The sequence below is a fragment of the Melanerpes formicivorus genome, unplaced genomic scaffold (genome assembly GCF_026170545.1).
Source record: "Melanerpes formicivorus ecotype bairdi unplaced genomic scaffold, bMelFor1.0.p_v2 SCAF_22, whole genome shotgun sequence".
In the NCBI taxonomy this organism is placed as follows: Eukaryota; Metazoa; Chordata; class Aves; order Piciformes; family Picidae; genus Melanerpes; species Melanerpes formicivorus.
Genome location: NW_027142374.1, coordinates 3945828 through 3973172, shown reverse-complemented (window position 1 = coordinate 3973172; position 27345 = coordinate 3945828). Strand labels below are relative to the sequence as shown.

The following is a 27345-nucleotide window of genomic DNA, read 5'->3' as shown; positions in this document are numbered from 1 at the left end:
GAAAGGTTACAAATTAAATACTAATTAAATAAATACTATGGAAGACGTCGGGGGGGCAAACAGAGAGGTGCAGTTTCATGGGGTCAGGCAGGGAGGGGCGGCAGAACCCCCCCAGTCCTCGGTTCGGCCATGGAAGGGGCTCCCTCGCCCGCCGGAGCTGGATGGGGCCAACTGCTCGGGGCCATGGGAAGTCCTTGGAGACCAGGGTCCTCTCCTCCCCCCACGGCTGGAGGGGTGACCCTGACGAGGGGAGGCTGAGCTGGCCAAAGACTGGGGGCGTCCCTGCTGCTGGCGCTGAGAGGTGGGGGGCTGCTTGGTCCTTATTATTGCCTCGTGATGCGGGGAGCCACCCGTCCCCGTCAGCTGCTCCAGGCCTCATACTCCAGCGCCGAGCCCAGCAGCTGCAGCAGCTCGGGCTCGTAGTGCACCAGCTCCACTGTCTCTGCCGCGCCCGGCGCCGGCGGCTCGGGGCTCTCCGGAACCTCCTCCTGTGCCAGCAGCTGGCTGAGGGCCACCTGGCGCTGGAACTCGGCCCTGGGCAGCGTGGCCACCTCCAGGTGCGGGAAGCGGGCCTGGAAGATGCGTGAGGACAGCTTCAGTCGCTTCAGCACGTCTGAGAAGAGGAACCAGTTGCAGGGTCTGTGGGGATGGCAAGAGGAGGCTGGGTTATAGCGGTGGAGTGGCACAGGCATGCTGCCCACCTCACCACCTGTCCTCGCCAGAGAGCTCCAGGAACTCTCCTCATGGAGTCATGGAATGGTTTGGGTGGGAACAGACCTTAAAGGTCATCCAGTCCAACCTCCCTGCAGCCAGCAGGGACATCTGCAACTAGAGCAGGCTGCTCAGAGCCATAAACAACTTGACCTGCAATGGTGCCAGGGATGGAGCACCTCCCCCCTCTCTAGGCAACCTGGGCCAGGCTCTCACCACCCTTAGGGTCAAACATTTTTCCCCTCTCTCCTGTCTGAACCTCCCTCTTTGAGTTCAAACCATCACTCCTTGTCCTGTCACTACAGGCTGTGCTCAAAAGTCTGTCCCCACCTTTCTGATCCCCCCCTTTAAGTACTGAAAGGCCACCAGGAGGTCTTCCTGGAGCCTTCTCTTCTTCTCCACAGGGTCTGTCCAGACCCCACAGACAGGACTGGGGCTCAAAGACACACCTGGCTTTGATCACTGCTTTGCAGGTCAGATCATTAGAAAACACTCAAAGCAGGAACAAGTGTGAAGTTTCCACCTTCTGTGAGCTCCCCTCCACCCCACACTGCTGTCACCCAAACACCTCTGCGCCAGGACACTCACCCCCGAGAGACAGACACTTGGAGGTTGTAGCTGGGGAGCAGGGGCTTGTCTGAGAACTCAAACATGAAGTTGTCTGCTTCTTGCTCCTCTTCCTCCTGGTCTGAACTTCCTGGGGGGTTGAGCAGAAGATCACATCCGATGCTGTCCTTCCCCTCTGCAACAACCAAACAGATGCTGTTGGCATCATTCACAGCTGCACACCAGCCAGTGCTCCTCACTCCCTGGTCACCACCATGAACTCCTGTGTGCTGCCCACGGTGTCACAGCAGCTGCCAGAACCAAGTTCTCCTCCTTGGAGAAACCCTGAGTGAGCTCTGGCTGCTCTGCACAGCCAGCCCCCACTTGGTGGCTGGGGTAGCCAGAAGGAACATCTCGTGTCATCACGGGGCCATCAGGCTCACACTGACCCACACCAGAGCAGGTGGTTGTGAAACAGCCATGTCCCCTGCAAGAGAAGCCCCTTCCATGGATAGACCACATGTGGACCCTCCAAAGCCTCAGCCCCCTCCCCTCTGCCAAAGCCAGGGAGAACCTGCACCAGAAGCAGGAGGTAGAGGCACCAGATGCTTTGTTCACCCAAACCCTCCAAAGAAAGGCACCATGCTCTGCTTCTCCCTGCAGCTCCTGCCCCTGACAGCTGCCAGCAGGTTCTCCAGAGGTGCCTGCCACCAACAGCCTCACACCAAGGCCAGCAAGGCTGTGCCACCATGCTGCACCACACAGCTGGAGGCTCACACCAACAACCAACAGCAACTTGACTTCCTAGGATTGTCCCCATGCATTCCTGGCTCCTTCAGGAGGTATCTGAGCTCCAGCAGGATTCACTTCCAGAGGAGATGGAGAAGAGCAGAGCTGAGAAGCCATTTAAAGACACCATAAACTCAGGGCTCAACCTGAAAAGCATCTGCTGAAAAATGGCTTCCTGCCTGGAGTGTTTTGTTATTGAGGGTCTTGTTTTGTCCTGTTTAGATTCTACAGGGAGATGCCAGCCCCAAGGTGGTGGTGAGGAGACAAACCAAACCCACCACCCCAAGGTTCAACAGCACACATGACAGAAAAGGCTGCAGAAGACTCTTGTGTGCTGCAGAAGAAAGGTCCCCCCACCACGCTGTGCTCTCCAAAGCAGCACAGTGCCCAGAAGGATGTCCTTTAAGAGAGAAGCCACAGCAGAGGAGAGAGGAGAGAGCAGCTCAAACAGGGGCTCAGGACAGAAATTAAATCAGTTCTGCCAAGGGAAAGAAACCCCTGAGAAGCTAAAAAAACCCAACCACCAGTGCTTGAATCTTCAAAGCCTCCTGTGGAACAGAGCAAAAGTGACAGCGGTACAGGCCTGGTGCCACAGCTGGGACAAGCTCAGCTGCCACCACCAAACCCCCTACAAATCTCCTGAGCAACCCAGGAAAAAAGAACCAGCCCCCTTTAAAGTGGCACCACAGGGCCTGTCCTGGAAACCCTCCTGGCTCCCTTCTGTCCCTCAGCCCAGGGCAGGCTGCGACAGGAACAGGGACATCCTGTACCAGCAGAGGGACAGGGGACAATCAAGCACAACAATGCTGGTCCCAGTGTGGAACAAAGCCCTGGAGTGGGCCTTTGGAGCTGCGGGAGCATGGGGACGCTGATGACTTTCCCACACCCCAGCCTCCCTCCTTATCTCCTGGCCCCCAGGGATTTGCAGACCCAAAGTAAGACCTGGACAAGGTTCCTGCTGCAAAGAGTAGGAACAGCTGGAGCAGGGGGCTGGGATTTCTCCTCCACCCTGAGGGACATACAGCGTTTTGTGCTTCAGCTGGTGGGTCTGGTGGAAACCCTGGAGGACTGAAGCCCTGCAGCAGCAGAGATGTTGCCTCCTGAGCTGCCCATGGCAGCTGGAGCAGCTCAAATGGCTCCAGCACAGAAGCAGGCACTGCCCTGCCAGGGGGAGGAGCTGCTCTGGGTGACCTCAGGTGGCTGCTGAGGGCAACTGAGACAAAAGAGTCCATTTCCAAGCCCTCAGCAAACGTCACTGAGAAGAAGCCAGCAGCTTGTCTCAGGCTTCTGAGTTGGGAACCATAACTTTCAGGAAGTGACAGTGAAAGGTCCAGGTGATGCTTTCACTAAGAAATGCCTGGCACTCTAAGAAGACCTCCCCAGACAATGAGCTCCCTTCCAAAGAAGAGAGGGACAGGAAGCTCTGGAATTTCCAGACTTCTACACCTCGAAGGAATAAGGAAGTCCTCTGCCTGCCTTGCTGGCTGGTTACTACAAGTGTTCCAAGAACAACATGCTCCAGGATTGACATCCAAAGACCCTCAGAGGCTCAGCAGCACTCAAGAGCCTCATCTTGCACATCATGTCCAGCCTGCTGGGAGGGACCCACAAAGAAAACCAGGACAGAACCGCTCTGCAGCTTCCCAAAGGAGAAGTCCCTTTCAGGAGCAACTCCCAATCTGGAACTTTATGGTAAGACCTCCAAGACATGAGCCATGGACAGAGTTGGGTGAGTGGTGTCATCAAGCAGTGCTGCTGCCCTCTGCTCTGCTGCTGCAGCTGCAATGACCTTGCCTGAACTCACCTAGCACGGAGCTGCTGTAGAAGTCCCACGCGGTCCTGGGGTCTCCATCCGAGCGGCCCTGGAGATCTGACAGGTAATCTGCAGAGACAATGGGGAGGGTTAAATCTCATCTGCTGGTCACAGCACCACCCCAGCTGGCACAGACATCCACTGGTCCTGCCTAAGCCACGTCACCTCTGCTGCTTTCCCTGTGCTGCCATCGGACACAGGGGCCAACACTGAATAACCTGAGCCAATTCTGAGCAACGTGCTCTAGTGGCAGATATCCCTGCTGACTGCAGGGGGGGCATGGACTAGATAACCTTGAAAGGTCCCTAGCTTGCAAGTTAGAGGTCATGGAGGAGTTGAACTTCACAATCTTAGAGGTCTTTTCCAACCTCAATGATTCTGTGAGAGGACAGCATGGCCCCAGGCCTGAGGACAGGAAATAGAAGGTGAAAAGGGAGAGCAAGTGTCCACACTAAGTGGGTTGGGAAGAGGTTCTTGGGGCTGTGTTGAGTTCAAAACTGTATCTCCAACACCTGGAGGAACAGCTGAGCCAGGCAGGCAGCTGCCAAACAAGGTTATTTCAACAGGAGACTTTCTGCCTTGTATCTGTCTGGGAACCACCAGACTCCAGCTGTCTCTTCCTTGCTCTTGAGGAGAAGCCATCACACTCATCTTGCCTCCACAGGAACAGCATCAAAAGTGGTTTGTGGCTTCACTCTGGGCCACAGGTCCTTTTTAACATGGGCAAATGGGCAGAAGCCAGGCAGAGCTGGGTTTGGGTAGAAGGCATCATTACTTAGCAGCAAAAACACATTCACTTGGGTTATGCAGCAGAGGCAGGAAAGGTGGAACAGTGTCTCCAAGCCCCCCGCACAGCACTGCCTAGCTGCGTGACCGCAGCGTTGCCATCTCTGCTTTATTAGAGCTAAAAATGACTCAGCCACCTGCTGCTCAAGCCCTGCCAAACCCCCTGACACCCAGAACTGGTCTGCACGCTGCCTGAGAGGAAGGGTGGGAGCCCTGGCACCATCCAGCTTGGCACCCACCGCAGAGGAAGCGCTTCATCACGTCGCTGGTGGCGAGCTTCACTGCGGTCTGCCCCGAGTAAGTGGCCAGAGTGGGGTCAGCACCATAGGAGAGTAGAAGCCACATGGTTTCCAGGTTGTCATTTGCTACTGCATCATGGACAGGCCTGCAGGGACAGGAGGGTGGGCAGAGAGAGCAGAGCATTAGAGGAGCAAGCTGATACCAGAATAGTATCAGCAATGGTGTGTGGCCAGCAAGGCCAGGGCAGGGATTGTTTGCCTGGACCGTGCACTGGTGAGGCCCATCTGAAATCCTGGGTTCAGTTTTGGGGCCCTCACTTCAAAAAGGACATTGAGGAGCTGGAGCAGGTCCAGAGGAGGGAAGCGAATCTGGGGAAGGGTCTGGAGAGCAGGGCTGGTGAGGAGCAGCTGAGGGAACTGGTGTTGTTCAGCCTGGAGAAAAGGAGGCTGAGGGGAGACCTTCTGGCTCTCTACAGCTCCCTGAAGGGAGGCTGGAGCCAGGTGGGGTTGGTCTCTTCTCCCAAGGAACAAGTGACAGGCCAAGAGGAAATGTCCTCAAATTGCCCCAAGGGAGGTTTATGTTGGACATGAGGAACAATTTCTTGCCCTTGCAGATTGTCCAGGCCTGGCCCGTGCTTCCCAGGGCAGTGATGGAGTCCCCAGGGGTTTCAGAGCCGTGGAGATGCAGTGCCAAGACACACAGTTTGGTGGCGATTCGGCAGTGCTGGGTTCAGGGTTGGGCTCCACGACCTTAAAGGCCTCTCCCAGCCACAACCATCCTGACGCTCCACGCAAAGGAGGGAACTGGAAGAGCTCCCACAGCCCTCTTTCAGGTGACGACCAACCCAGTGGCGACCGACAGCTCTGACAGCAAGACCCTCGCTCCCCCGCTCTCGGTTTCTCAGCGCCCCCCGGCCGCTCCCCTCGCTGCCCGGGGGGTTGCCTGCCGGAGCCTTGCCTGGTGCCGTCCTGGGCGCTGCAGTTGACGTTGGCGCCGTGCTGCAGCAGGATGTGGAGGATGTCGATCCAGCCCCGCGCGCAGGCCTCGTGCAGGGCCGTGTACCCGGCGTTGTCCCGGTGGTTGACGTCGCTGCTCTTCTTCTGCAGGCAGTACAGCACCACGTCCTGCGGGGAGAGGAGCGTGGCCAGCCGGGCACGCGCAAAGCAGGTCCGGGGAGGTTCCGCCCCCGCCCTGCCCTGCTCTGCCCTGCCCGGGTGAGGCCACACCTGGAACGCTGTTGCCCGGTTTTGGGGCTCCCTCAATTCAAGAGAGGCAGGGATCTGCTGGAGAGAGTCCAACAGAGGCTACAGGGATGCCTGTACTGGGGGACTTGAACATCTCTGCTGTGAAGACTGACTGAGAGAGCTGGGGCTGTTTAGTCTTGAGAGGGGAAGGCTAAGAGGGGACCTTATTAACGCCTACAAACACATGAGGGGTAGGTGTATGTATATGAAGGTGCCAGGCTCTTTTCAGTGGTGCCCAGCAACAGGACAAGGAGCAACAGGTATAAGCTGGAACACATCAAGTTCCACCTCAACATGAGGAGGAACATCTTTGTTGTGAGGGTGCTGGAGCTCTGGAGCAGGCTGCCCAGAGAGGCTGTGGAGTCTCCTTCCATGGAGGCTTCCAAGACCCATCTGGATGTGTTCTTGTGCAGCCTGCCCTTAGATGGTCCTGCTTTGGCGAGGGGACTGGACTAGATGCTCTCCAGAGGTCTCTCCCAACCCCTGCCATTCTGTGATGAAGGACAAGGCAACAGAGGAGAGAAAGCAGAGAAGGGTCCCCAGCCCACCTTGTAGCCCAGGCGAGCAGCTCGCTGCAGAAGGGTCTCCCCAGCGTTCTTGTTGACGATCAGCCGCCGAGCTCCAGGAGGAACGCTCTGGGCTGGGGGCACCTCGGGGGAACTCCCCGGGCTGACCCGATGGGACTTGCAAAGTGTCCACAGGTCCTGGGGCTTCTTCGGAGAGCGCACCTTGGGCTGGTTCCAGCAGCCTTTGCCCTGAGAAAGAGAAGAAGGATACAGCTCCTTGGCACGTGTGGCTGAGCAAGAGGAGTCCCCTTCTCCCAGCATCACCTGAAGATGTCCCTGTTGATGGCAGAGGGGGTTGGACTAGATGACCTTTAAAGGCCACTTCCAGCCCAAACCATTCCATGACTCTATTCAGAGGTTCACAGAATGGTTTGGGTTGGAAGGAACCTTCAGATCATCTAGTCCAAACTCCCCTGTCAGGGACACCTCCCACTAGCCCAGGTTGCTCAAGGACTCATCCCACCTAGCCTGGAACCTCCAGGGAGGGGACATCCACAACCTCCCTGGGGAACCTGATCCAGTGTCTAATTTGCAAGAAGGGGACCTGCATTGAGGAGAGAACAAGATGACCCCAGGCCTCAGGATACAAAGCAGAAGCTGAAAAGTGAAAGCAAGTGACCACACTAAGTGTGGTCTCCCCCTCCCTCCTTCTCCCTCTCCTCCCCACGACTGCCCCGCTCCCCAGCCCGAGCTGTACCTTCCCCTCGTCACAGATCCCTGCCAGGTGTTTGGTTTTGCATTTGCGTTTTCCTGATGGTTTCTCCAGCTCTTCTTGTGCAGGAGAGCTGTCAGAGTGCTCCAGGTAGAAGCCATTCCGAAAGTCTGGGCGCCCTTGGGATTTCCTGGGGGACGGGGACAGCCTGCTCCGCAGCCGCAGCTCCGTGCCCTTGCCCTTCCCCGACTCCTTCTGCTTCCGGTACCGAAAGTCTACAGGGGAGAGAGGAACCAGCGGCTTTGGTGGGTACAGCCCTGGAGAGCAGCAACCCCATCTCTGCCACCAGGCAAGGCAAACTGCTCACCTCTGATGGCTGCACGGCCAGAAACCCAGACCCACAGCGGGGTCTCTGCAGGAAGCAGAAGCAGAGTGACTCACAGATTGTTCCTGTCTGGGATGGACTCAGCATGGACGCAAGAAACCCAAGGACAAGCAGAGGTCCTAGCCCTGGCCAAGTCTACAAGAGCTGAGGCTTGCACACAACTGGCTTATGAGGAGCAGCTTAGGGACCTGGGGTTGCTCAGCCTGGAGGAAAGGAGGCTGAGGGGAAACTTTCTGGCTCTCTACAGCTCCCTGAAAGGAGGTTGGAGCCAGGTTGGGGTTGGGCTTGTCTCACAAGGAACAAGAGACTGCACAGGAGGAAGGGACCCCAAGTTGCCCCAGGGGAGGTTTAGTTTGGACATGAGGAACAATTTCTTGCCCTTGAGAGTTGTCAAGGCCTGACCCAGGCTGCCCAGGGCAGTGCTGGAGTCCCCACCCCTGGAGGGTTTCAAAGCCGTGGAGATGTGGTGCTGAGGAACAAGGCTTAGTGGTGATTCGGCAGTGCTGGGTTCATGGTTGGACTCCGTAAGCTGAAAGGTCTCTTCCAACCCAAACCATTCTGTGATACCATGATTCTTTGACTAAGGCTTTTCCTCAGGTCTGACAGGGATCCCAGCAGGACACAACCCAGCCTGTCAACCCTGTCCTTTGCAAGTTCACCTGCTGCACTCCCTGCAAGGCTGAGCAGGACTCACCTGCACACCCCATGGAGAGACAGAAAACACAGGAGCCATCCCTGTCACCAGTCCCTGTTCTGCTGCCTGCAGTCCCAGCCCTGCCCTCTCACATCTCCCCTTGAGTCACCTAGTACCTTGAAGTCTCAGTTCCAGGCACACAAGGAGAAAGGATCGAGGGTCCTTGAGGGAACCCCAGTTTTCCCCACATAATCCCAAGCTGCAGGTTGCTTATCATGCAGAGATGAAGCCTCTGCTTCCCTGAACCAACATCCCAGCCCCAGGACACTGCACCAAGGGGAAAACAAAGTGTGGAAGGAGAAAGCAAAGCCCTGTGAGCAAAGAACTGCCAGGCCCTGTGCACCTCTCTCTGCCAGATAATCAGTGCTGGAGTGACACAGGTGACCAAGGGCCCAGCACAGCCCTTAGGAGGCATCTGCAGAGCCTGAGCCTGGCTCTCTCTGAGGCTTTGGGAACAAAGATGTTGCTTCACTCCTAGGTGAAGTGTGAGGAAATGCCCCAAGGGTTAGTTCAACAGAGCAAGAGGACAAACTCCAGGAACAAAATGTTCCTGCTGCCCCTAGAGCCAAGGCAGGTTTTGTGGATCTCCAGGAGCAGCACCTCCAGGTTCCACGTGATGGCCAGACTCTAGACTCCCAAAGGCAAGCAGCACACAGAACCTCCAGCCCTTATGTCTTCCATGCAGGATTGCTAAGAAGCCCCCAGGGAGACACTGATCACAGATTTGGTGTTGCCCATACAGTCTGGGCAGTTACAGGAGAGGTAGAGATAGAGCAGTGAGCAGGACATGGGCAGGAGGAACAACCTTCTCCTCCTAGCAAATAGGAACCACAGAAAGGCGTCTCTCTGTCACTTGCAGACCCTCTGGCTTTGTTAACCCTCTCTCCCCCTGTGCAAGCTGCCTTTAGCAAGCAAAGAAGCCCAACTGAATTGTGACAGCTCCATGTCCCCCTGCTTCAGCCAGGGCTGCTCAGTGACACGCCCCAGAGCCTGCGCTCACCCTGAAACATGTCACTGTCCTGCCTCACCCTGTGCTGATTTCCCACACCCCCTGCCCCAGACCAAGGGTGAGATCAGTGCTTAATGAGCCCCATCAGCTGCTGCTCCTACTCCACAACCTGCAGAAGATCTTTCTGCACAAAGAGCTGATGGGAGCAGCCCGTGGACATTGAGTCACTGGTGATGATGGAGATTCATCATGAAAGCAACAAAAACCCGAACAACAAAACCCCAGATCCTCCCCACAACACAAAAAAAGCAACCAGCCTAACCAACCCCAACCTGCTGGATCCCCAGGCTGGCCCCAGAAGCCCTTCCCCCGTGGTACCTGCTTTGGATTTCCTCCTCCTGTGGGGGTAGCCCACTCGCTCCTCCTCCCGCTCAGTCAGGTACTCCCCTGTCTGGTACTTTCGACTTTTCTGTCGTCTCCTCTTCTTCCTCCTGGTGTGGCTGCCATCCTCCTCCTCCTCCTCGGTGGGCTCCCACAGCTGCCTGGGTGATTCCACCCTCCAGGGCAGCTCCCGGGTCCTCCTGGTGTAACAGCTGCTCCTCTCGGACAGGGACCTGTCCCTGGCCCTGCGGCTGTGGCACTGCGACGTCCTGTGGGACTTGCGCAGCTTGCGGCGTTTCAGGGATGTCTCCTCCTCCTCCTCCTCTTCCTCCTCCTCGTCCTCCTGATCCTCCTCCAGCAAGGGTAAAATCTCCTGACCGGTCACATCACAGTCTCCTGTCACACCAGCAGAAGAGCCAGCGACGCTTCCTGCAATAAAGCAGGATTCCAGGCTGACAAAAGCCAAGGGTCTACAAGCAGACCCCCTGCCAGGCAGGACAGGGGTTAGGGACAAGGCCACGTGGAAAGGGAAAGGCTCAGAGCCCACCCAGGGCTGTCCCTTGTGCCCAACCCACCCAATGGGTGCCTGTCACCCACTCACCTGACTGACTACGCGTGCGGCTGCTCAGCACCACTGGGATGAAATCTCTAAAGTTGTTCTTGGGCTTCTTCTCCAGGTAACCTGTGGGGAAAACTGAGCCTTGAGAATGGCCCCCAGGGATCCGTGCTCTGGGAAGGGTAGCCTGGGATCATGTGGAGTTCTGCTCTTGATCCCACCCCACTGTGGGATGCCCCCATCTGCAGAGGCCATTCAGCCCCAGGGAAGCGGTGGTTTGTCTCCACAAAGGGGCACAGCCTGACTGGAAAGCAGTAATTTACAGAGAGGGTGGTGAGACAGTGGCACAGGCTGCCCAGGGAGGCTGCGAACTCCCCCTCCCTGGAGGCGTTCAAGGCCTTCAGCAACCTGCTCCAGCGGCAGGGGGCTGGAACTAGATGATCTTTGGGGGTCCCTTCCAACCCACCCCATGCTATGATTCCGTGACCCCCCAGGAACACCCTCTGGCAGCCCCGCAGTACCTTCCTCGTGGCTGTCCCCGCGGTGAGCCGAGGACGGGAGCTCTGCCTTGGCTGGCCTCCTGCGCTTGCGCTTCACCCTGAGGCTGTTGTGGTCCTTGCCCAGCACCAGCCCTGCCCGCCCGTCCCGCCTGGAGAGCTCGTGGGGCTTCTCATGGTGCTTCCGCCACTGCCAACACAGGACACAGAGCCAAGCCTGACCCAGCTGGAGTAGCCAGGAAGAGGGGACAAAGCGCTGTCCCCGGCTCATCACGCTGGTGGCCTCCAGTGGTTTTGACACCCCAGGTCAATTTGGAGGTCACAGCAATGATGGAAGGGCTGCAAGCCCTCAGCTGTGAGTGTAGCTTAGCCTGGAGAAGAGAAGGCTCCAGGTAAACCTTCTGGTGGTCCTTCTGTGCTTAAAGAGGGAGGTCAGAAAGCTGGGGACAGACTTTTGAGCAGGGCCTGTGGTGTCAGGACAAGGGGTGATGGTTTGAACTCCAAGAGGGAGATTCAGAATGGAGAGAAGGGAGAAATGTCTGGCACTGAGGGTGGTGAGAGCCTGGCCCAGGCTGCCCAGAGAGGTGGGAGATGCCCCATCCCTGGCACCATTGCAGGCCAGGTTGCCTGGGGCTCTGAGCAACCTGCTCTAGATGACTGCAGCAGGGTGGAACTAGGTGACCTTTAAAGGTCCATCCCCACCCAAAGTGCTCTGTGACTCTATGGTTTTTGCTCCAGACTCCTGCTGACACAGGCACGTTAACCCATGGTCAAAGCCCTGCTGTGCCCGGCTGCCCTCCCTCCTCACCCCCAAACCTTTGCCCCAAGCCAAGGTCCCCAGCCCATCTGACCCACCTTCCTGCTGTGCACACCCCGGCTCCCTGACTTGCTTGGGGACTCCTCGCTGCCCTGGGCTTGGCACTTGAGTCTCTTGTGGCTCTGCCTGGCGTCGCCGTCGTGCTGCCGCTTGGCCTTGCAGCGCACGCTGCCCTCTTGCTTCACCTGCCCTGCTCCTTTCAGCTTGCCCTCGGCCTGGGCAGCAGCCCCGGCTCGCGGGCAGCTCATGGAGCTGAACGGCACCTCACACTCTGCTCGCTCCTTCTTGACCCTGCAGAGATCCACCTGCCGCACACAGGGCAGGGGGTCCGTGGCTGGTGGCTCCTGGGGACCCTCACAGTCCGGCTCCTTGTGCTGACCCTCCGGGGCCACCTCTGAACCCCCCTGCAGGCTCTGCTGCCCACCCGCCGGCAGCTCATGCGACAAGTAGGCTGCCAGAACTTGGTTCTTGGGCTTGGCCTCCAGCTGCTTGAGGCTGCAGCTCCCCTGGGGAGCCTCAGTCTGTCCCTTGCCCTCCTTGCTGGAGTCAGCCCCAGGTTGATCGCACTCTGGACTCTTCTGAGGGTTGTCCAGCTTCCCCTTCCCCCCTTTCCCATCCAAAGCGCTGGTCTGCAGGGGTGGGCCTCCATCCGACGGGACGGCGCTGGCCAGCTCCTCGTAGAGCTTGGGCAGGGCCCTGCAGCTCTTGCTCTTGGCTGCAGCTTCCCGCTCCCGTTCTGGAGGTGGCAGCCTGGGCAGCCCCTCAGGCAGGCTCTGGGCAGCTGTGCTGGACTCTGTGGGCTGGATGTTGGGGAATGCTGGGAGCTCTCCAGCACCTGCTGGCTTGCAGGAGCTGTTCTGGCTCGGGGGCAGCTGCCCTGCTGTGGAGATGCCAATGGAAAGCAGCGGGGTTTGGTGATAGGGAGACCAGCCCAGAGGCAGCAGCTGAGGACTGGAAGGCTTTCCATTCACTGGGCATCGTGGGTACACACTTCCCTGGCCAGGATTCCAGGTGGAGATGTCCTTGGACTGACACAAAGTAGCTCCAGGAGCAACTCTGCCGTGAAGAACTCTCCTGGCAGGATCCTGCTGCCCTTCTGTGCTGGCCTGATTTGCTTTCTTCCCACAGGGAAGCCCGGAGCCGCGTGGCTCTCCCTGGTCAATGATGGAGATGGGCTCCTGCTTGGGGAGGTGGCGTGGGTCCCTGCTGAAGCTGACACCGGGGTCCTTGCTGAGCAGCAGCGAGGCAGGCACGGGGTTGGCAACGCCCACATAGGTGCCCGGAATGGTGCTGATGAGGGTGGTGTTCTTCACCCAGGAGCCCTGCTCGCCGTTGCGCAGGAACTCGGGGAAGATGACCAAGGGAGAGGTGGTGCCGAGGCAGGAGGTGACGCTGCTGCCCGTGGTCTGGGCTGTGCGCTGGGACTTGGACAGGACCGTGGTGAGAAGAGCTTTGCCGCTGGTGTGCACGGGCGTGAGGATGGGCATCGGGGGCGTCTTGCGCTGGCTGGGTGGAGGCAGCTTCTGACGGTTGGACTTGGAGGAGAGATCCAGGGGCATCTCGCTGCACTCTGGAGAGGAGACCATCTCACGCTCCAGCTGTGGGGGGGACTTCAGAGGAGAGAGCGAAGTGGCAGCCCCTGGGGCGTGGGGCTCGGGAGCTCCCGGGGCTCTGGCCTGTGCCCCGGTGCCTGCAGAGGGAGCAGCGGACCCGCACGATGCCACCGCTGGTGGGGGCTGGCCGGAGGAAAGCGAAGGGCCGGCGGTGGAGGGGACAGCAGGGCCCTCGGCGGCAGCCTGGGCACCGCTTGCCCCCGAGGGAGAAGGGCAGCTGAGCTGGTTCACCTCCACAGGCACCACTTTGGCGTCGGAAGCTAAGGGCCTGGTGACGGAGAAGGTGTAGGGGTAGGAGCGCAGCTCTGGGGAGGCGATGATGCCCGGCAGGCAGCGCTCGTGCAGGTAGGAGGGCAGGACAGGGAGGGTGAGGGTGGAGGAGACCCCCAGGGCGGCTGGCAGCGTGGCCACGCTGAGTGGCTGCCCGCAGCTGGGCGGTGGGATGTACACCAGCGGCTGGCTGGGGCTCAGCACTGCTCCGGTCTGGAAGGACAGGGGCAGCTTTTGCATAGCAGGGGCCTGAGAGGAGGGGAAGCACACCCTGTTCAGGGTGAAGGTGGCAGGGGTGGAGGCAGAGGTGCTGCAGCTGGAGACAACCACAGACAAAGTCCCCTCGGCTAGCACGCCTGGCCCTTGTGCCACGGTGCTCAGGGCAGCTTTCTCTGTCCCAGCAGGCTCGCCCTCTGAGGCCACTGGGCAGGCTGGGGGGGCATCACCCTGCTTGTTGCTGGGAGCATCCGTGGCTGGCCAGGCAGCATCGGCGCTGCCACTCTCCTGCTTGGCAGCTCTGGGGACTGTGGCCTCCTGCCCTCTGCCATCCCCCTGGCCTGCCAGAGGGCCCAGGCCATCATCTGTCACAGTCTTTCCTGCGCACTCCGAGTTTGGGCTGGGATTGGGTGGCTGCTCTTCCAGTTTGGGCCCAAGCTTCTCCTCCACCTTGCCATCAGCATCCAGCCCCTGGGCACTGCCACCACCACTGCTGACTGCTGTGAGCTCCACCTGCAATGAAAAGGGAGAAGGTGTTCCTCAGAGCTGTGCCAGCGTGCAGGACTTTCTCTTGAGCCCTGCCAGGACACAGAGGTGGCAAAGAGCTCTTGCCAAACTAGAGTGTGGTTTTGCTTTACTGCACCCAGGGGCATGTGTCTCAAGAAGAAGGCCATGGGATCTACTAGGGAAGATGTTCTTGCTTGGCTTGTTCCATCAGGGAAAGGCTTTCTTGGACCTGGACATGCATGCAAGGAGCTCACCTCGGAAAGACTGCTGCTGACGCAAAACTCTTGAGACCCCAAGTGCTGGGAGCTGCTTGTTTTAGACTCCTCATCAGAAAGGGGGGCTCTCCTGGCAAGGAATAAGACACAGCATTAAGAAACCCCAAGGTACTCTCCTTCCAGCACCCCACCCCTTCCTGTCCTCAAGAGGGGCAGTGGAGCAGCCAGCAGGCTGAGGAATCTGTGTCTGCACCTCATCGCCATGTCACAGGCTGGGTACTGGCCACTGCAGAATAAGGAGTGAGGAGCACTGCTCTCCACTGCAGTCACCCCATCCAGGGGTTCTGCTCAGGTCACAGCACCTCCTCACTCAAAAACTCTGTGGCTCCTAAAGACCTTCTCCAAGGCCCAGCAGCTCTCTGGACCTTCCTTACCCACTGAGATTTTGACCCCCTCCATGCCATCCACAGGCCAGCCATGCCCTCCTTCACCATGCTGTGTCACAGCCTGGCTCCACACTGCTGCTCCTCTCCCCTCTGCTGCCCGTTTGGCCCCACACCAGGCTTCCAGTCCCATTCTGCCCACCCTCTTCTTCCACAGGCACCTCCTCCAGAGGTGGCCACAAAAATGATCAGAAGGTGAAAGCCCCCAGCTGCAAGGACAGGCTGAGAGAATTGGGGTTGTTCAAGCTGTAGAAGAAAAGGCTCCAGAGAGACCTTTTGGTGATGCTTGAAGGGCTGATCAGAAATCTAGGGACAGCAGCAAGATGTGCTGAGATTCAGACTGGAAAGAAGGGAGAAATGTTTGACACTGATGGTAGTGAGAGCCTGGCCCAGGCTGCCCAGAGAGGTGGGAGATGTCCCATCCCTGGCACCATTGCAGGCCAGGTTGTTTGGGGCTCTGAGCAACCTACTCTAGTTGCAGATGTCCCTGCTGACTGCAGGGGTTTGGACTGGATGAGCTTTCAAAGTCCCTTCCCACCCAAACCAATCAGGCATTCTTGTTCTTCCATCCATGCTCATTCCTCGCTCCTGACTTCCCAGCCCTGCTCTCCCCCAGCCTCAGGTGGAGATATCCCTTCAACACCAGAGCTCCTCAGGCTCCAGCTGTCCATGCTGGAAGCAGTGGGTGCCTGCAATAATCTGCACCCTTGTGACCCTTTCTCCTTGGAAGACAAGGAGCAGGAAGCCTGAACTGAGGAACAGGAGTTTGAACTGCATGGAAATAGGACACAGGATGATCTACTAGAAGATGGGACCATACAGCGCCTGTGCATCCAATGCCCTCACCCAGACCCTCCTGCCCATGGGATTTGCCCGGTGGAGGCTCTCTGCTGTTTATAGCTCATCCAGACCAGCTGCTGGTGCCAGGATAGAAAAGCTCGAGTTTAGCTCCAGCTGCTGACACGATTCTTCAGGACCTGCTCCCCACCTCCCGGGTCTCCCCCACAGCCCGACACCCGCCGTGCCAGCCAGGCTCCAACTCGAGTTCCGTGTCCGCAGCACCGGGACCTCACCCCGGGCTGTCCCACGGCCCAGCCCAGCTCACATCGCTGAGCCCCGGGAGCCACCCAGTCCCTTCCGGAGCCTCCAGCCCTCCGGTCCCCCGGTGGCACTTTGGCAGGAGCCCTCCAAACCAGCCCGGGCAGAGCAGGACGCGCAGGGCAGGGAGCGGGGGTACGGGAGGCGGCTGCGGAGCGAGCCGCGGCCGCCGGGACTTGGGGTGCAGCGCCCCGGTCCCCTGGCGCCGCAAGCACCCGGTGCCCAGCCCTGCGGGGACGGCAGAGCCCTGCGGGGACGAAAGGTGACGAAGGGGAGGAGGGCAGCGCGGGTGGCGGAGCCAGGCAGCCCGGTCCCCGCGGGGCCGTACTGCGGGGCCGGGGCTCCGGTGCACGCCGCCGGGCGGCGCCGCGGCGGGACGCCAGGAGGCGCCAAAACGCAGGCGGCTGCCGGCGGCACCGCGGCGAGCGACGCTCGGGATCCGGACAGCGGGGAACGGAACTGCCCGGCCCCGGTCCTGCCACGGCCACAGGCCTGGTTCTGTCCCGGTCCTGCCACGGCCCCGCCCCGGCCTCGGTCCTCGTCCTGCCCCGGTCCTTCCCCAGCCCCGCCCCGACCCCGATCCTTCCCCGGCCCCGCCCCGGCCCAGCCCAGCCCCGGCCATTCCCCGGCCCCACTACCGGACCTGCCTCGTCGCCGCCGCGGCCAAGCCCAGGCCCTGTCAGCTGCCGGGACAACCCCCGGGCCAGCCCCGGCGGCGGCCGTGCGGCCTGTCCGCCTGCGAGGCGGGCCCCGGGGACCGGAGCTCCTCCGCAGCCCGTGGCACCCCGCCGGCGACACGCAGCCCGTGCAGGGGACGGGGACAGCCCCGCGCCAGCCGCCCCCCTCGGCCGCAGCCCGCCCGGTTTGCTCGCCTTGCTCAGCCGGCCCAAACTCCGGCGTCTGTTGGGCAGGAGCAGCTGCGAGCGGCTGCGGAGAGGCGGAGGGCAGCGCCATCCCCAGCCCTTATCTGAGGGACACACGGCGGGCGAGAGGCTGCTGAGGGCTGCAGATGAGCTCTGCCCGCCTCTGCCCCGAGCCAGAGCACAGGCGCTTCGCTGTCCCTGCTCTCCTGGCGGGTCCTCGGAGCTCTCTGCCGACAGCCTCCGCACCCGCAGCCAGGAATGACAGAGTCCCAGCTCTTTCCTGTCCCACCATTCTCTTGACCGGTCCTCAGAGGTCCCACCAGCAGCAGCCTTGACACCCACAGTCAGGAATGACAGATCCAGAGCCCCAGCTCCTTTCTGTCCCACCACTCTGCCGACAGGCTCTCAGAGGACAAGCACCAACAGCCGCGAGACCCACAGCCAGGAATGACAGCCATGCACTGCCCATAAAACTCTTCTGGTTCCAGCTACAACAACACAGCAACCTCAAGGAAGCCACCAACTGATCAGTTTCATAAAGCAGAGCCCAGAGCTGCTGGAATGAAAGGGCCAAGCGAAGCAGGCCAGGGACTCATCCAGATCGATTCTGCCTCCCAGCCACTAATCCTCCCTAAGCTCCTATTTGGTGGCATGTCACAACTCTCCTGTCTAATCATTTGGTCTGCACTAACCCTCCCGGGTCAGCCAAAGCTCTCCATAGTGGCTTGGCTCACTCCTTTGCTCCCCTGGCAGTTAAGAGTACAGGTCTGGGGAAGCTCACGGCAGGTGCAGACACCTCAGCCTGTCTCACTCGTGGGGACAACACAGCTCGCATGGTTCCTCTGCAGAGATCTCCAGCTTGCTTTGCATGTGGGACCCCCTCACTGGAGCTTGCAAAGCGAGGAACATCACAGAATGCCACTGTTTGACCACACACCCATCCCCTTGCAGCAGCTCTCGCACCTCAGTCTGACAGGAACAGCTCCTGCCCATGGCCTCCCCAACCCCGACCTCCCTTGCTCCTGCCCCGCACGCCGCCCACGCACCTCACCTCTCCTCGTTGAGGCCGCACATGCGAATCCGCTCTGTGCTGGTCCAGTTGTGCACCCCGCTGTAGAGAGGTGCTGTAGAGATCATGACAGCTGCTCCTCACCAACCTGCTGGGGCTCGAGGGGCCACTCTGCCTGCAACAGAAAAACAGGGTCAGGAACCCTCCCTGGCACACTTCAGAGACCTCCCTGCCAGGCCAGCGAGGTACAGTGCCTGAGATGCCACAGGTTGGGTCTAAGAGGGCTAGAGAAAATCAGCAGAACCCTGGGACAGAAGTCTCTGTCTGCTCATTCTCCTATGACACAACCTTATTGCCAGAGAGCCTCTCTTGGGCTACCCCCTGAGTTTCACATGGGTGTCTTCACACACAAGCTCATCCTTTGAAAGATGCCTCTGCTTTTCTGCCTCCAGAAGAACCTCTAGCACCAGGCAGCAAGCCACCAGCCAAAGCTTCATGCCAGACCACAGAATCATAGAATGATGGGGGGTTGGAAGGGATCTCCAGAGATCAGAGTCCGACCCCCTGCCAGAGCAGGTCACACAGGAACGCATCCAGACGGGTCTTGAAAGTCTCCAGAGAAGGAGACTCTTTAGACCATCTCCAGATGATGGTCTGTTAAAGTGCTGACATCCTCTAGGCTCCTCGATCAGCACACTGCAGGTTCAGGGGGAAAAGCTTCAAACAAGGAGGCAGCTGGGGGATGCTGGAGGGGAGCAGAGCTTTGCTGACAATGCCATCAAGTGATTACCCCCTCCCTCTGCCAGGAAGGTGCTGGTATGGAGCGGAGTTGCGGGTGGAAAACATGAGGGAATCCAGGGATTCGTGAGCATCCAAGATGCACCGTCGGCTGGGTGGAGCTTTCGAGGGAGAAGGTTGCAGCCAATCGTGCAGCGCTGGCTGTTGGAGCATTAAGGCAGCTTTGCTGCTCCAGCCGTGTCAGGGAAAAAAAGCAAGCAAGGAAGGGAGAGAGGATCTACCCTGCCAACAAGTGGACTCGAACTAAGCAGGACTGACTGCATGAGGCAGAGAGGTGTCACCAAAAGAGGTTCCTGGCTCAGAGGAACGCCGAGCACCCGGAGGGAAAGCAGGCGCAGAGCCACGGCAGCGGTGCAGCGGGCTAAAGTGGGAAGGAGCTGAGAGCCACACGTGATCCCAAATCTGCCTCGGTTTTCCTCTCCCTGACAAACTCCTGGTGACACAAGCTCTGAGTGGGACAAGAAGCAGCTTGCACCGCCCGTGTGGGCTGCAAGGAGCCGCACCGGGATTTGCTGGCCGGCAGCTCGAGGGGCCAAGGTGTGGTATCGAGCGACTGCTTGCAGAGAGGCTGCTGTTGCACAGCCTCAGCCCAAAGGTGCCAGTGGTGAGACACTGGAGCAGGTCATCCAGAGAGGTCGTGGATGCCCCATCCCTGGAGATGTCCAAGGCCAACTTGGAAGAGGCCTTGAGCAACCTCATCTAGCAGAAGCTGTCCCTGCCCATGGCGGGGGGGGGGGGGTGGGGTGGGGTGGGAGCAGATCTTTAAAGTCCCTTCCAGCCCAAACCATTCTGTAATTCTGTGAATCCTCCAGGCAGAGGAGAAGGGCCAAGCACGTGGGAGAAGCAGGGCAAGGTGGCTTGCTCTCAAAAGAGAAGTGACAGAGCCACTGTACAGACGAGGGCATGAGTGAGCAAACAGAACACGGAAACAGAGGGCAGGGCAAGGGGGGGAAACCTGCTGCAAGGCACAGAAGATGGCAGAAACGTGGCATGGTGCTGGGGGTGAGCCAGGCAGATGCCAAAGCAGAGAGCAGGGTCGGACCCAAAGAGAACGAGAGGTGGCTTGGAGCAGGAAGGGGAGGAGTCTTTCGATGCTTGGAGTGAAATGCAACATAAAGGAAATAGGGGAACAAACAATCTGCGGGGATTTCACCATCTTAGGCCAAACTGAAAGAAGGGGAGGAGAAAGGTTCTGCCCCCGAGCACAGTGGCAGGACAGATGTGTCGGGAAGGAATCACAAGGGCCCTTCTGTGCCCCAGGGGACGGGAGACACGTAAGGCTGCACGATGTGGCACAGGAGCTGGAGATGAGCTGGAGCCTCAAAGCAGCACAGCCATCATGACCCCAGAATGGGGCTAGCAAGGGACAAGTGATAGCAGGGTGCAGGAGAAGCTGGGAGAAGCGGCACAGTTTAATACCCAGGCAAAAGCTGGTCAAGAGAGGAGGCACAGCAGCCATGAGGAGAGAGCCAGAAGGCCACAGCAACAGACACTGTTTCACCAGTTCTTGGCCTCTCTCCTCCACGGACAACATGGGACACATGCCAAAGACAGGCAGTCCACAGGGAGCGAAGGAGAGGCGAGGAAAAGAAGCACAACTTCAACTTAGAGAAGGGGGGAAAGACAATAGACATGAGGGACCAGTGAAGGAGCAGCATCCTTAGAAAGAAGTGGCCCAGAAAGCTTATGGAGCTCTGCAAGGATGAGCAGGCTCTTGCTGCAACGCGGAGGTAGAGAGCGCACCCATAGCCCCCCAGCTCCAAGCCCACCTGCAGCAAGGCTGGCGCGAGGAGGCCGAGCACATCTCCCATCTCCACTGGTGCAGCAGGAAGCCACTTTACAGGGATGTAATTAAACTTGTAGGAGCCCCTTGGAGAACACAACTAGGGCATGGTTTCATGCCTTGCTTCCAGTAGAAGATGTTGAAGCCCTTCTCCCCCCCTCACCTCTTCAACTGTGTGGTGTCTGAGTAAGCTTCACCAGGGAGCTGATCCCCATTTTTGGGGGGGAGGTTGTTTTTCCCTCCTGGCTGGCTGAGTTTTAACCCATCCTGGCTCCTCAAGCAGGTTCACCAAGAGGGAGAGAGGGCACAGCCTGGCACAGAATCGGCTTAATCCACCACGTCTGCCAAAGGAAGTGTGTACGAAACCACAGCCTTCTTTTGATTTAGCTAACTAGGTGCCCAGCCAATTCCAATTAACTCCCAAGGAAAACTCCTTTAGAAGGAAAGGAGAACATCACCGCCACAGCCTTCGGCGTGGAGAAGCTCATCGGGTGGTAGCAAAGCTCCCTCACCTCTCAAGCTCCAAGAGCTGCGAACGGGCGAGGTGCCAAACATGCTCACCTCCAGAAGAAAGAGAGAGTTGCAAGGAAGCCAATGTGGAGAGTTAAAAGAAAGGGCTCTTTTGTTTTTTTCTCTTGATAAAGGCAAATCCTCCCATCGTCTGCACAAGGGAGGGATGCTGCTGTGCAAAGCAGGCTCGGAAAAGCCAAGCAGAAGATGTTTTCCCTGCAGTACAAGCAGGCTTTCACTCAGGTAAGCAATGACGTAGCTACACGTGGAAGTTCCCTTGCATTCAGTCAAGAAATTACTGACTCTGCCGAAATACAGCTGATGGAAACAAGTTTCATAGAGTCATAGAACATTAAGAGGTTGGAAGGGACCTCCAGAGGTCATCGAGACCGACCCCCCTGCCAAAGCAGCTCCATCCTGAGATGGAGCTCTTCAGGAGTGGATATTCTCTAATAATTCTCTCCAGACAAATCCCTCTGTGCACAGAAACTCCAACAGCAACCATTCCTTCCACGTGGGCCAAGCGGAGGGTGGCAGGAAAGGCTGCTGCTACCTTTACCCACTGCTCCCTCACAGCACAACAGCATCAAGCTTGAGTCCTCTCCACACTGACCCCTGTTAAATCCCCTCCTGCTCCCTGGCTCTCGGGATCTTAACAGGATCCTAACTCAATGGGATCCTAGGTCAACTTGCTCAAGGTGAGGCTTCCTACTTCAGCTGCAGTTTTCCACTGCAACTCTACCTTTCACACTTCCCATCCCAGCACTGATGCAGCAGAGGGGCACAGGAGCTATAAAGATTTGGAAGCTATCCCACTAAAACCCACTCTCGCTTCCAAGTTAAGAGTCCAATAAGAGCTCCCTGACTCTACCTGATGCTCAGCTCCCTCTTCTTCTGGCAAAATACATCATGCATCTTCTCTGGGCTGCCACCAAATTTCCAGCCACAGGTAAGGAAAGTGTTTACTAGCAGAGGGTTCAGGACTGTGGGTGTTTGCCCTAAGAGATGTCACGTTTCTGTTGCCACCTGGTCTGCCCTGCTTTGGTCCAGAGCCACGACCTTCTACAGCTGGCCGCCCCCATGGAACTGCTGGGGAGACCCAGATCCACAGGTACAGCAGGGAGGCTTGGAAGGGGTACAGAAAGACACCACCTGTGCCAGCCACTTCTTCACAAAGCAAATGCATTCCACATTAGGATCATGCTGTCCTCACCCCACAAGAAGCTTCTCAGGTGTTTTCCTGCTCTGTACACCCCCAAGTCCTAAACCAGCTTAGCTCTCAAGATGCTCACCATTCCTCTCCCTCATCCCAGCACCACAGCTACACACCAACAGACCACCACTGCACCAGCACACCCTGCCTGAGCAGACACAAGGTGATGGGTACCAAAACACCAGCAGCCACCATCCTGAAACCCCCTGATGAGGGGCTTCCTTCTGCCTGGGCTCCAGGTTCCCACCCCTGACACAGGCAGGAGAACACTGACCAAAGGCCCAACAAGCAGCATCATGCACCAGCACCAGGGTTCAGATGTGGCAAACAGCAGCCCTGACCAGCTCCAGAGATCCCAGCATGGATCTCATTGGTGGCCAGCTCCAGAGATCCCACCATAGGTCACAAACCAATGGACTCAGCTGGGCTGCAGAGGGACACAGCAAAACACTGCCTCCTTCCATTCCCAGCTGCCACCTGGAGTGGGCCCATGGCAGGGAGGAAGGACAGGGAGACTTCCCAGCCTTAGGGCATCAGGAAGGAGACAGCCCAGGGCATCCCTGTGTGGCAGAAGGTATGGAGGAGGTGGCTGCTTGCCTCCGAGGTGCCACATGGCTCCTTGAACCAGGAGCACTGCAGCAGGCCGGGGCGACGCACTTTGACCCTGGAAACACCCCTGCCACAGACACCCCTGTAACCACCACTGCCAGGGAGCAGCCAGACCTCGAAGGCAGGGTGGGGTTCCTCCTGGACGGCCACGAAATCTAAATCTAGGTCGGGTGCCGGGAAGCCAAGCGGGCCTCGGAGCGCATCCCGCACCCCGGTGACATCCACGGCAGTGGAACGCGGCGCCACGTGCCCTGTGGCACCCCAGCAGGGCAGGGCTGGGCCAGGAGGACACAGCTTGCACCGGGAGGAGTGGGCTCCTTTGCCTGTGAGAGTTTGTTCACTTTAATCTTCGTTGCCATTAGTAACACAGGCAAGAAATTATATTTGTTGCTCTCTGTGGCTGTCGGGCATCCATTTGAGGTGCAGAGGTCCAGAGTGGGTGCCAAGGCTGAGTCGCCCGGGGGTGCCCTAAGTAGAGGTTGGGCTCTGAGCACTGCTCCACAAAACCCCTTTGAGGCTTAAAAAAAAAAAAAAAGAAAAATTAAAAATAAATAAAAAAAAAAGCTCCCCCCAAAAAAAAGAAATAATTAGAAATGGATGTAAAAACTCATCTTAGAATATCACCCTGGCCCTCGTGGAGGACTCGTAGCGGGCATGATGAGCAGGGAGGGGGGAAAATTCGAGTAGAAAACGGGAGGGGGGGGGCAAGGAAACAGTTTTATCCTGTGTTACTGCTCAGGCAGAGGTCAGAAACTAGCAGAACTGGCCAGGATCGAGGCAGGCTGGCTGAAAACCCAGCAGGGCCATGCCAGGCCAGCAGCAGAGCCCTACAGAGGGTGATGCCACCCGAGCTCGGTCTGGGTGCCCCGCTGCCGGCACCGCAGCCCCGCCGCTGCCGAGCCGAGCCTGGCTTTGCCTCCGCGCATTTGCTTAAGCTGATTTAAAGCCACAGTAACACCGCAGTGCTCGGTGGGCTGGCAGGGAGTCAGGGGAAATCCAGCCCCGTTTCGGGGGGGAATAAAGAAGTTTGGTGCAGAACGGGTACCCATAATTTAATAATCAGATGGAGGGGGCAGGTGCTGGGTGTTCCTGAACTCCTGCTCACCCAGTCAAGCAGGAAATCCCCACGGAAGCCACTGTCACCTATCTGTAAGAGGTGAAAAAGGAGCCACTAAAGGTGGATAAGGTAAAAAAATCTGTATCTGGGAAAGTGCCCATTGCCCACAACCCTGCGACAAGCATATGGCACCCCCTGCCCCAGAGCACCGCTGGCAGGGCACAGTCCAGGACCCCAAGGACAGTTTCGCCCTGAAGGCCAAGCCACGGTGGAGCCTGGTCCCTGAAACCCTCCCCAAGCACTTCCCTAGACGCCGGTGACAGCGGCAGGCCCTCGACAGGCGCCAGGCAAACGGCAGCTGACCCCAGGATCCGCCAGAACCAGGCGATGCGCAAGTCAGAGCGGGGAGGGCACAGCCAAAACACCCACCCGGGCTGCAGGGGGCACGGAGGACACCGGCTCGGCCCTTGCCATGATCCCCCAACATCGGCAGGGCTGGGAGGGGGAGGGGGGGGGGAGGGGAGGGGGCGGGGGGAGGGCAGTGAGCGGTCCTCGGCCAGGAGCAGGAGGAACTCGTGTCCCGTTCCTTAGAGCCTGGCAGCCCTTCTCCCGGTGCCGTTCCCGGCTAGCTATGCCCTCGCCGGGATGTAGGCTGCTCGCCGGGAGCCAGCGAGGAACCCTCCGAGCATCGAGGCTGCACCGAAGGAGTTTTGGTTTCCTCCCCGGTGCGGGCAGCAGGATCCGCCTCCTCCTCCGCCTCCCGTCCGGTCCCGCAGCTTCCCGACCACCACCTTGGGCACTACCGGGGTGGGGGGTTCCGGCGGCCCCCACCGACCCCGCCACGGGCTCGGAACGGCCCGGCCCGATCGTGAGGCTGGGACCGCTGGGGGATGGGGGAGTTCCCTCGCCAGAACCCCCTCCCAACCGCACGTCCAGCTACCCGATCTCCGGCCACCGCGGCCGGCCCGGGCAGGGCAGGGCCGGGCTACCCCCACCACGCCGGGACACGCCGCTCCGGTGCCTCACCCTGGCGCTCCGTAGCCCTCCCGGGGCCAGGCCCCGCGGTGCCGGTTCCCGCAGCACCCCCACCGGTCCCGGTACCCACCCCCAGCTCAACAGTTGCCCCCGGGGCCGCTCCCCAACGGAGCTGCTGCCGCCGCTCGTCCCATGGCCCCCACGCTGCCACACCGGGACAGCCTCGAACATGGAGGTGGCGACGACGGCGGCCGCGCTGCCCCCGGGGAGGGCTCTTCCGCCATCGCCCGGCGCTGCTGCTGCTGCTGCTGCCGCTGCCGGTGCGGCCGGGGACGGCCGGCCCCGCAGGGGCAAGGCTCGAGCCACACCGCTAAACTCCGCGAGTCCCGGGGAGTCCCGGTGCTGTCGGCCGCCGCCCCGCCCCGCCTCGCCCCGCCGCCGCGGGACCCCCCGCACCGCCCCGGGGAGCGGCAGGTGCCACCAGTGCCGGTGCCGGGGCCGCCGCCGCGCCAGGCAGGGCAGCAGGCACGCCGCGCCGTCGCGGGGCAGGGAACGGAGCCCGCCGTCCGCCCGCCCGTTCCGCCGACCCGACGCTGTCAGTGCCCGCCGGCCCCGCCGCTGTCCCGCCGCAGGACGCTGCTCTCCCGACGCCCCCCCCGCGACGCCATCCCCGGGGGTGTCCCGGGACCGTTTCCATGGAGACCCCGTCCAGGCGGGGGGGTGAGGGGTGGGGGGGTGTCGAGCCACCCGTTCCCCTCCGCCTTCTCCTCTAACCCCCCCGCCCCGCCGGTGAGTGCGGGACCGCGCGGGCCCGGGGTGTCCGGGCAGCGGGGGCCGGGCGTCCGGTTGCGGGTCGGTGGGGCGGAGGACGGGAGGTTGTGTGTGTGTGTGAGGATCACGGGGAGACCCGGCGGACACGCACCTGCTTCCCGAGCCGTACGGGCGGCGGCGGGGGCGGCGGGCCGAGGCGGGCCCCCCTGCCCGGGGTGGCGGGTCGGACCCTGGGCGCTGCGAGCGGCGGTTCGGCGGCGGCGGCGGCGGCGGAGACACTGGCAGCGGCAGCCGGAGTGTGAGGGCGAGAGCGAGCCGCCGCCGCGGCGGCTGACGGGAGCTGTAGTCCGGTAACGACAGACCGGCCGTTCGGCGACCGGCCCCGGGGACTGCGGCTCCCGGCGTGCCGTGCGGGGGCCCTGCCCGCGCGGGGGGGCCGTGCGGAGCCAGCCGAGTCCGGAGAGGGAACGAGCGAACGGGGAGGGAACGGGAGGGAGGGGGCTCCGCGCCCGGCACAGCCCGCGGGAGGGGGCGCGGGGGGGAGGCCGCTCCCGCCTGGGGAGGGGCCGCACGGCTCTGGCGGACGGCACGGCTTGGCTTGGCTCGGCTCGGCTCGGCTCGGCGTGGAGCGGAGCGGAGCGAAGCGAAGCGGGGGGAGCCCCACGCACATACACACATATACACCGACCCCGCGCCGGGGCACCAGAGCCCGCACCGGGGAGAGGCGCTGGCTCCGCACCGGGGGGAGGAGGATGGAGGAGGAAGGCGGGGGCGGGCGCTCGTTCGCTCTCTCCACGCCCGGACACAGCGGCTGGGCAGCGGGCAGCGCTGGACGGGCGGCGAGCGCGGAGACCGCAGCCCCCCGTGCCCGCAGCCCCGGTGTACCCCCGGGCTCACAGCCCCGCCGGGCCGGGTCAGGCCGGTGGAGCGGGCACGGTACCGCTTGCCCGGTCGAGGTGGACGCGGGGCCGCGATGGCGCTGGGTGTACAAACCATCCCCCCGCAGCCCCGGACACGGTGCCCGATGCCCCGCCGGGTGGGCAGCGCTGCGGGGCGGGGGCAGCCCCGGGCGGGGGTCGATGCGCTTCCTCCGCGCCATGCGGGGCACGGCTCGCCTCGGCACGATACGGCACGGCTCGGCACGGTGGCTGGAAGTTTCTCACCGGCCCCCGCCCGCGGCACCGGGCCCCACAGGCCCGGCGGCCGCTGCACCCCCTCCTCCGCCATGCCCGGAGCGGGGCGGCCCCGGTGGTTGCCCGGCCTCGCCCCCGGCCTGCTCCGGCCCGGCCGCCTCGCCGGGCCCGCCCCGCACCGCCCCGGCGACTGACAGCCTCGCCCGGCTCGGTGCTGCACCGACAGCGGGCTCCGCACCGGGCCTCGGGACCGCCGGCCCCGCCGCCTGTCCCCGGCCCGGCCTGTCCTCGCGGCCGTTTCCCGGTGCCCCGGCCCTGCCACGCCACCCAGGGCTGCCCGGCCCTGCCCGATCCCGGCGCAGGCACCGCCCCGCTGCCCTCGCCTCTGCCCCGCTGCCCGGCACGGCCGCTGCCCCCGGCACGGCCGCTGCCCCCGGCACGGCCCCCGCCTCCGCTCCGGTCTCTCGCCCCGGCCTCTTGCCCGCTCCGTTCCGGGGGTCCGCGGGGGAGGACGGGCAGCATGGGCTTGTCCCGTCAGCGGGGCGAGGCAGGGCCCGTCCTGCCCGAGCCGAGCTGGCACAGGGGTCATAGTGCCACCGAACGGGGACGGGAGGGAGGCCCCGGGGCCAACCGGGA

At 60.8% G+C, this 27345-nt stretch overlaps 2 protein-coding genes across 2 annotated transcripts; both read right to left on the bottom strand.

The window, feature by feature from the left end:
* Positions 1-25802, bottom strand: BCORL1 (BCL6 corepressor like 1). The gene is made up of 14 exons (XM_068151882.1): positions 25728-25802; positions 17903-18035; positions 14487-14577; positions 11665-14238; positions 10834-10999; positions 10358-10438; positions 9754-10185; positions 7393-7622; positions 6678-6884; positions 5843-6009; positions 4885-5030; positions 3851-3928; positions 1300-1453; positions 1-639 (listed from the first exon to the last, which is right to left on the bottom strand). Exons 2-14 carry the CDS (start codon positions 17986-17988, stop codon positions 360-362), a joined length of 4692 nt encoding a protein of 1563 aa, XP_068007983.1. The 5' UTR covers positions 17989-18035; positions 25728-25802; the 3' UTR covers positions 1-359.
* On the bottom strand, positions 24767-27298 carry LOC137448094 (collagen alpha-1(I) chain-like). Its single transcript, XM_068152258.1, has one exon. It carries the CDS (start codon positions 27296-27298, stop codon positions 24767-24769), a length of 2532 nt encoding a protein of 843 aa, XP_068008359.1.
* Between the last annotated feature and the right edge of the window lie 47 nt (positions 27299-27345).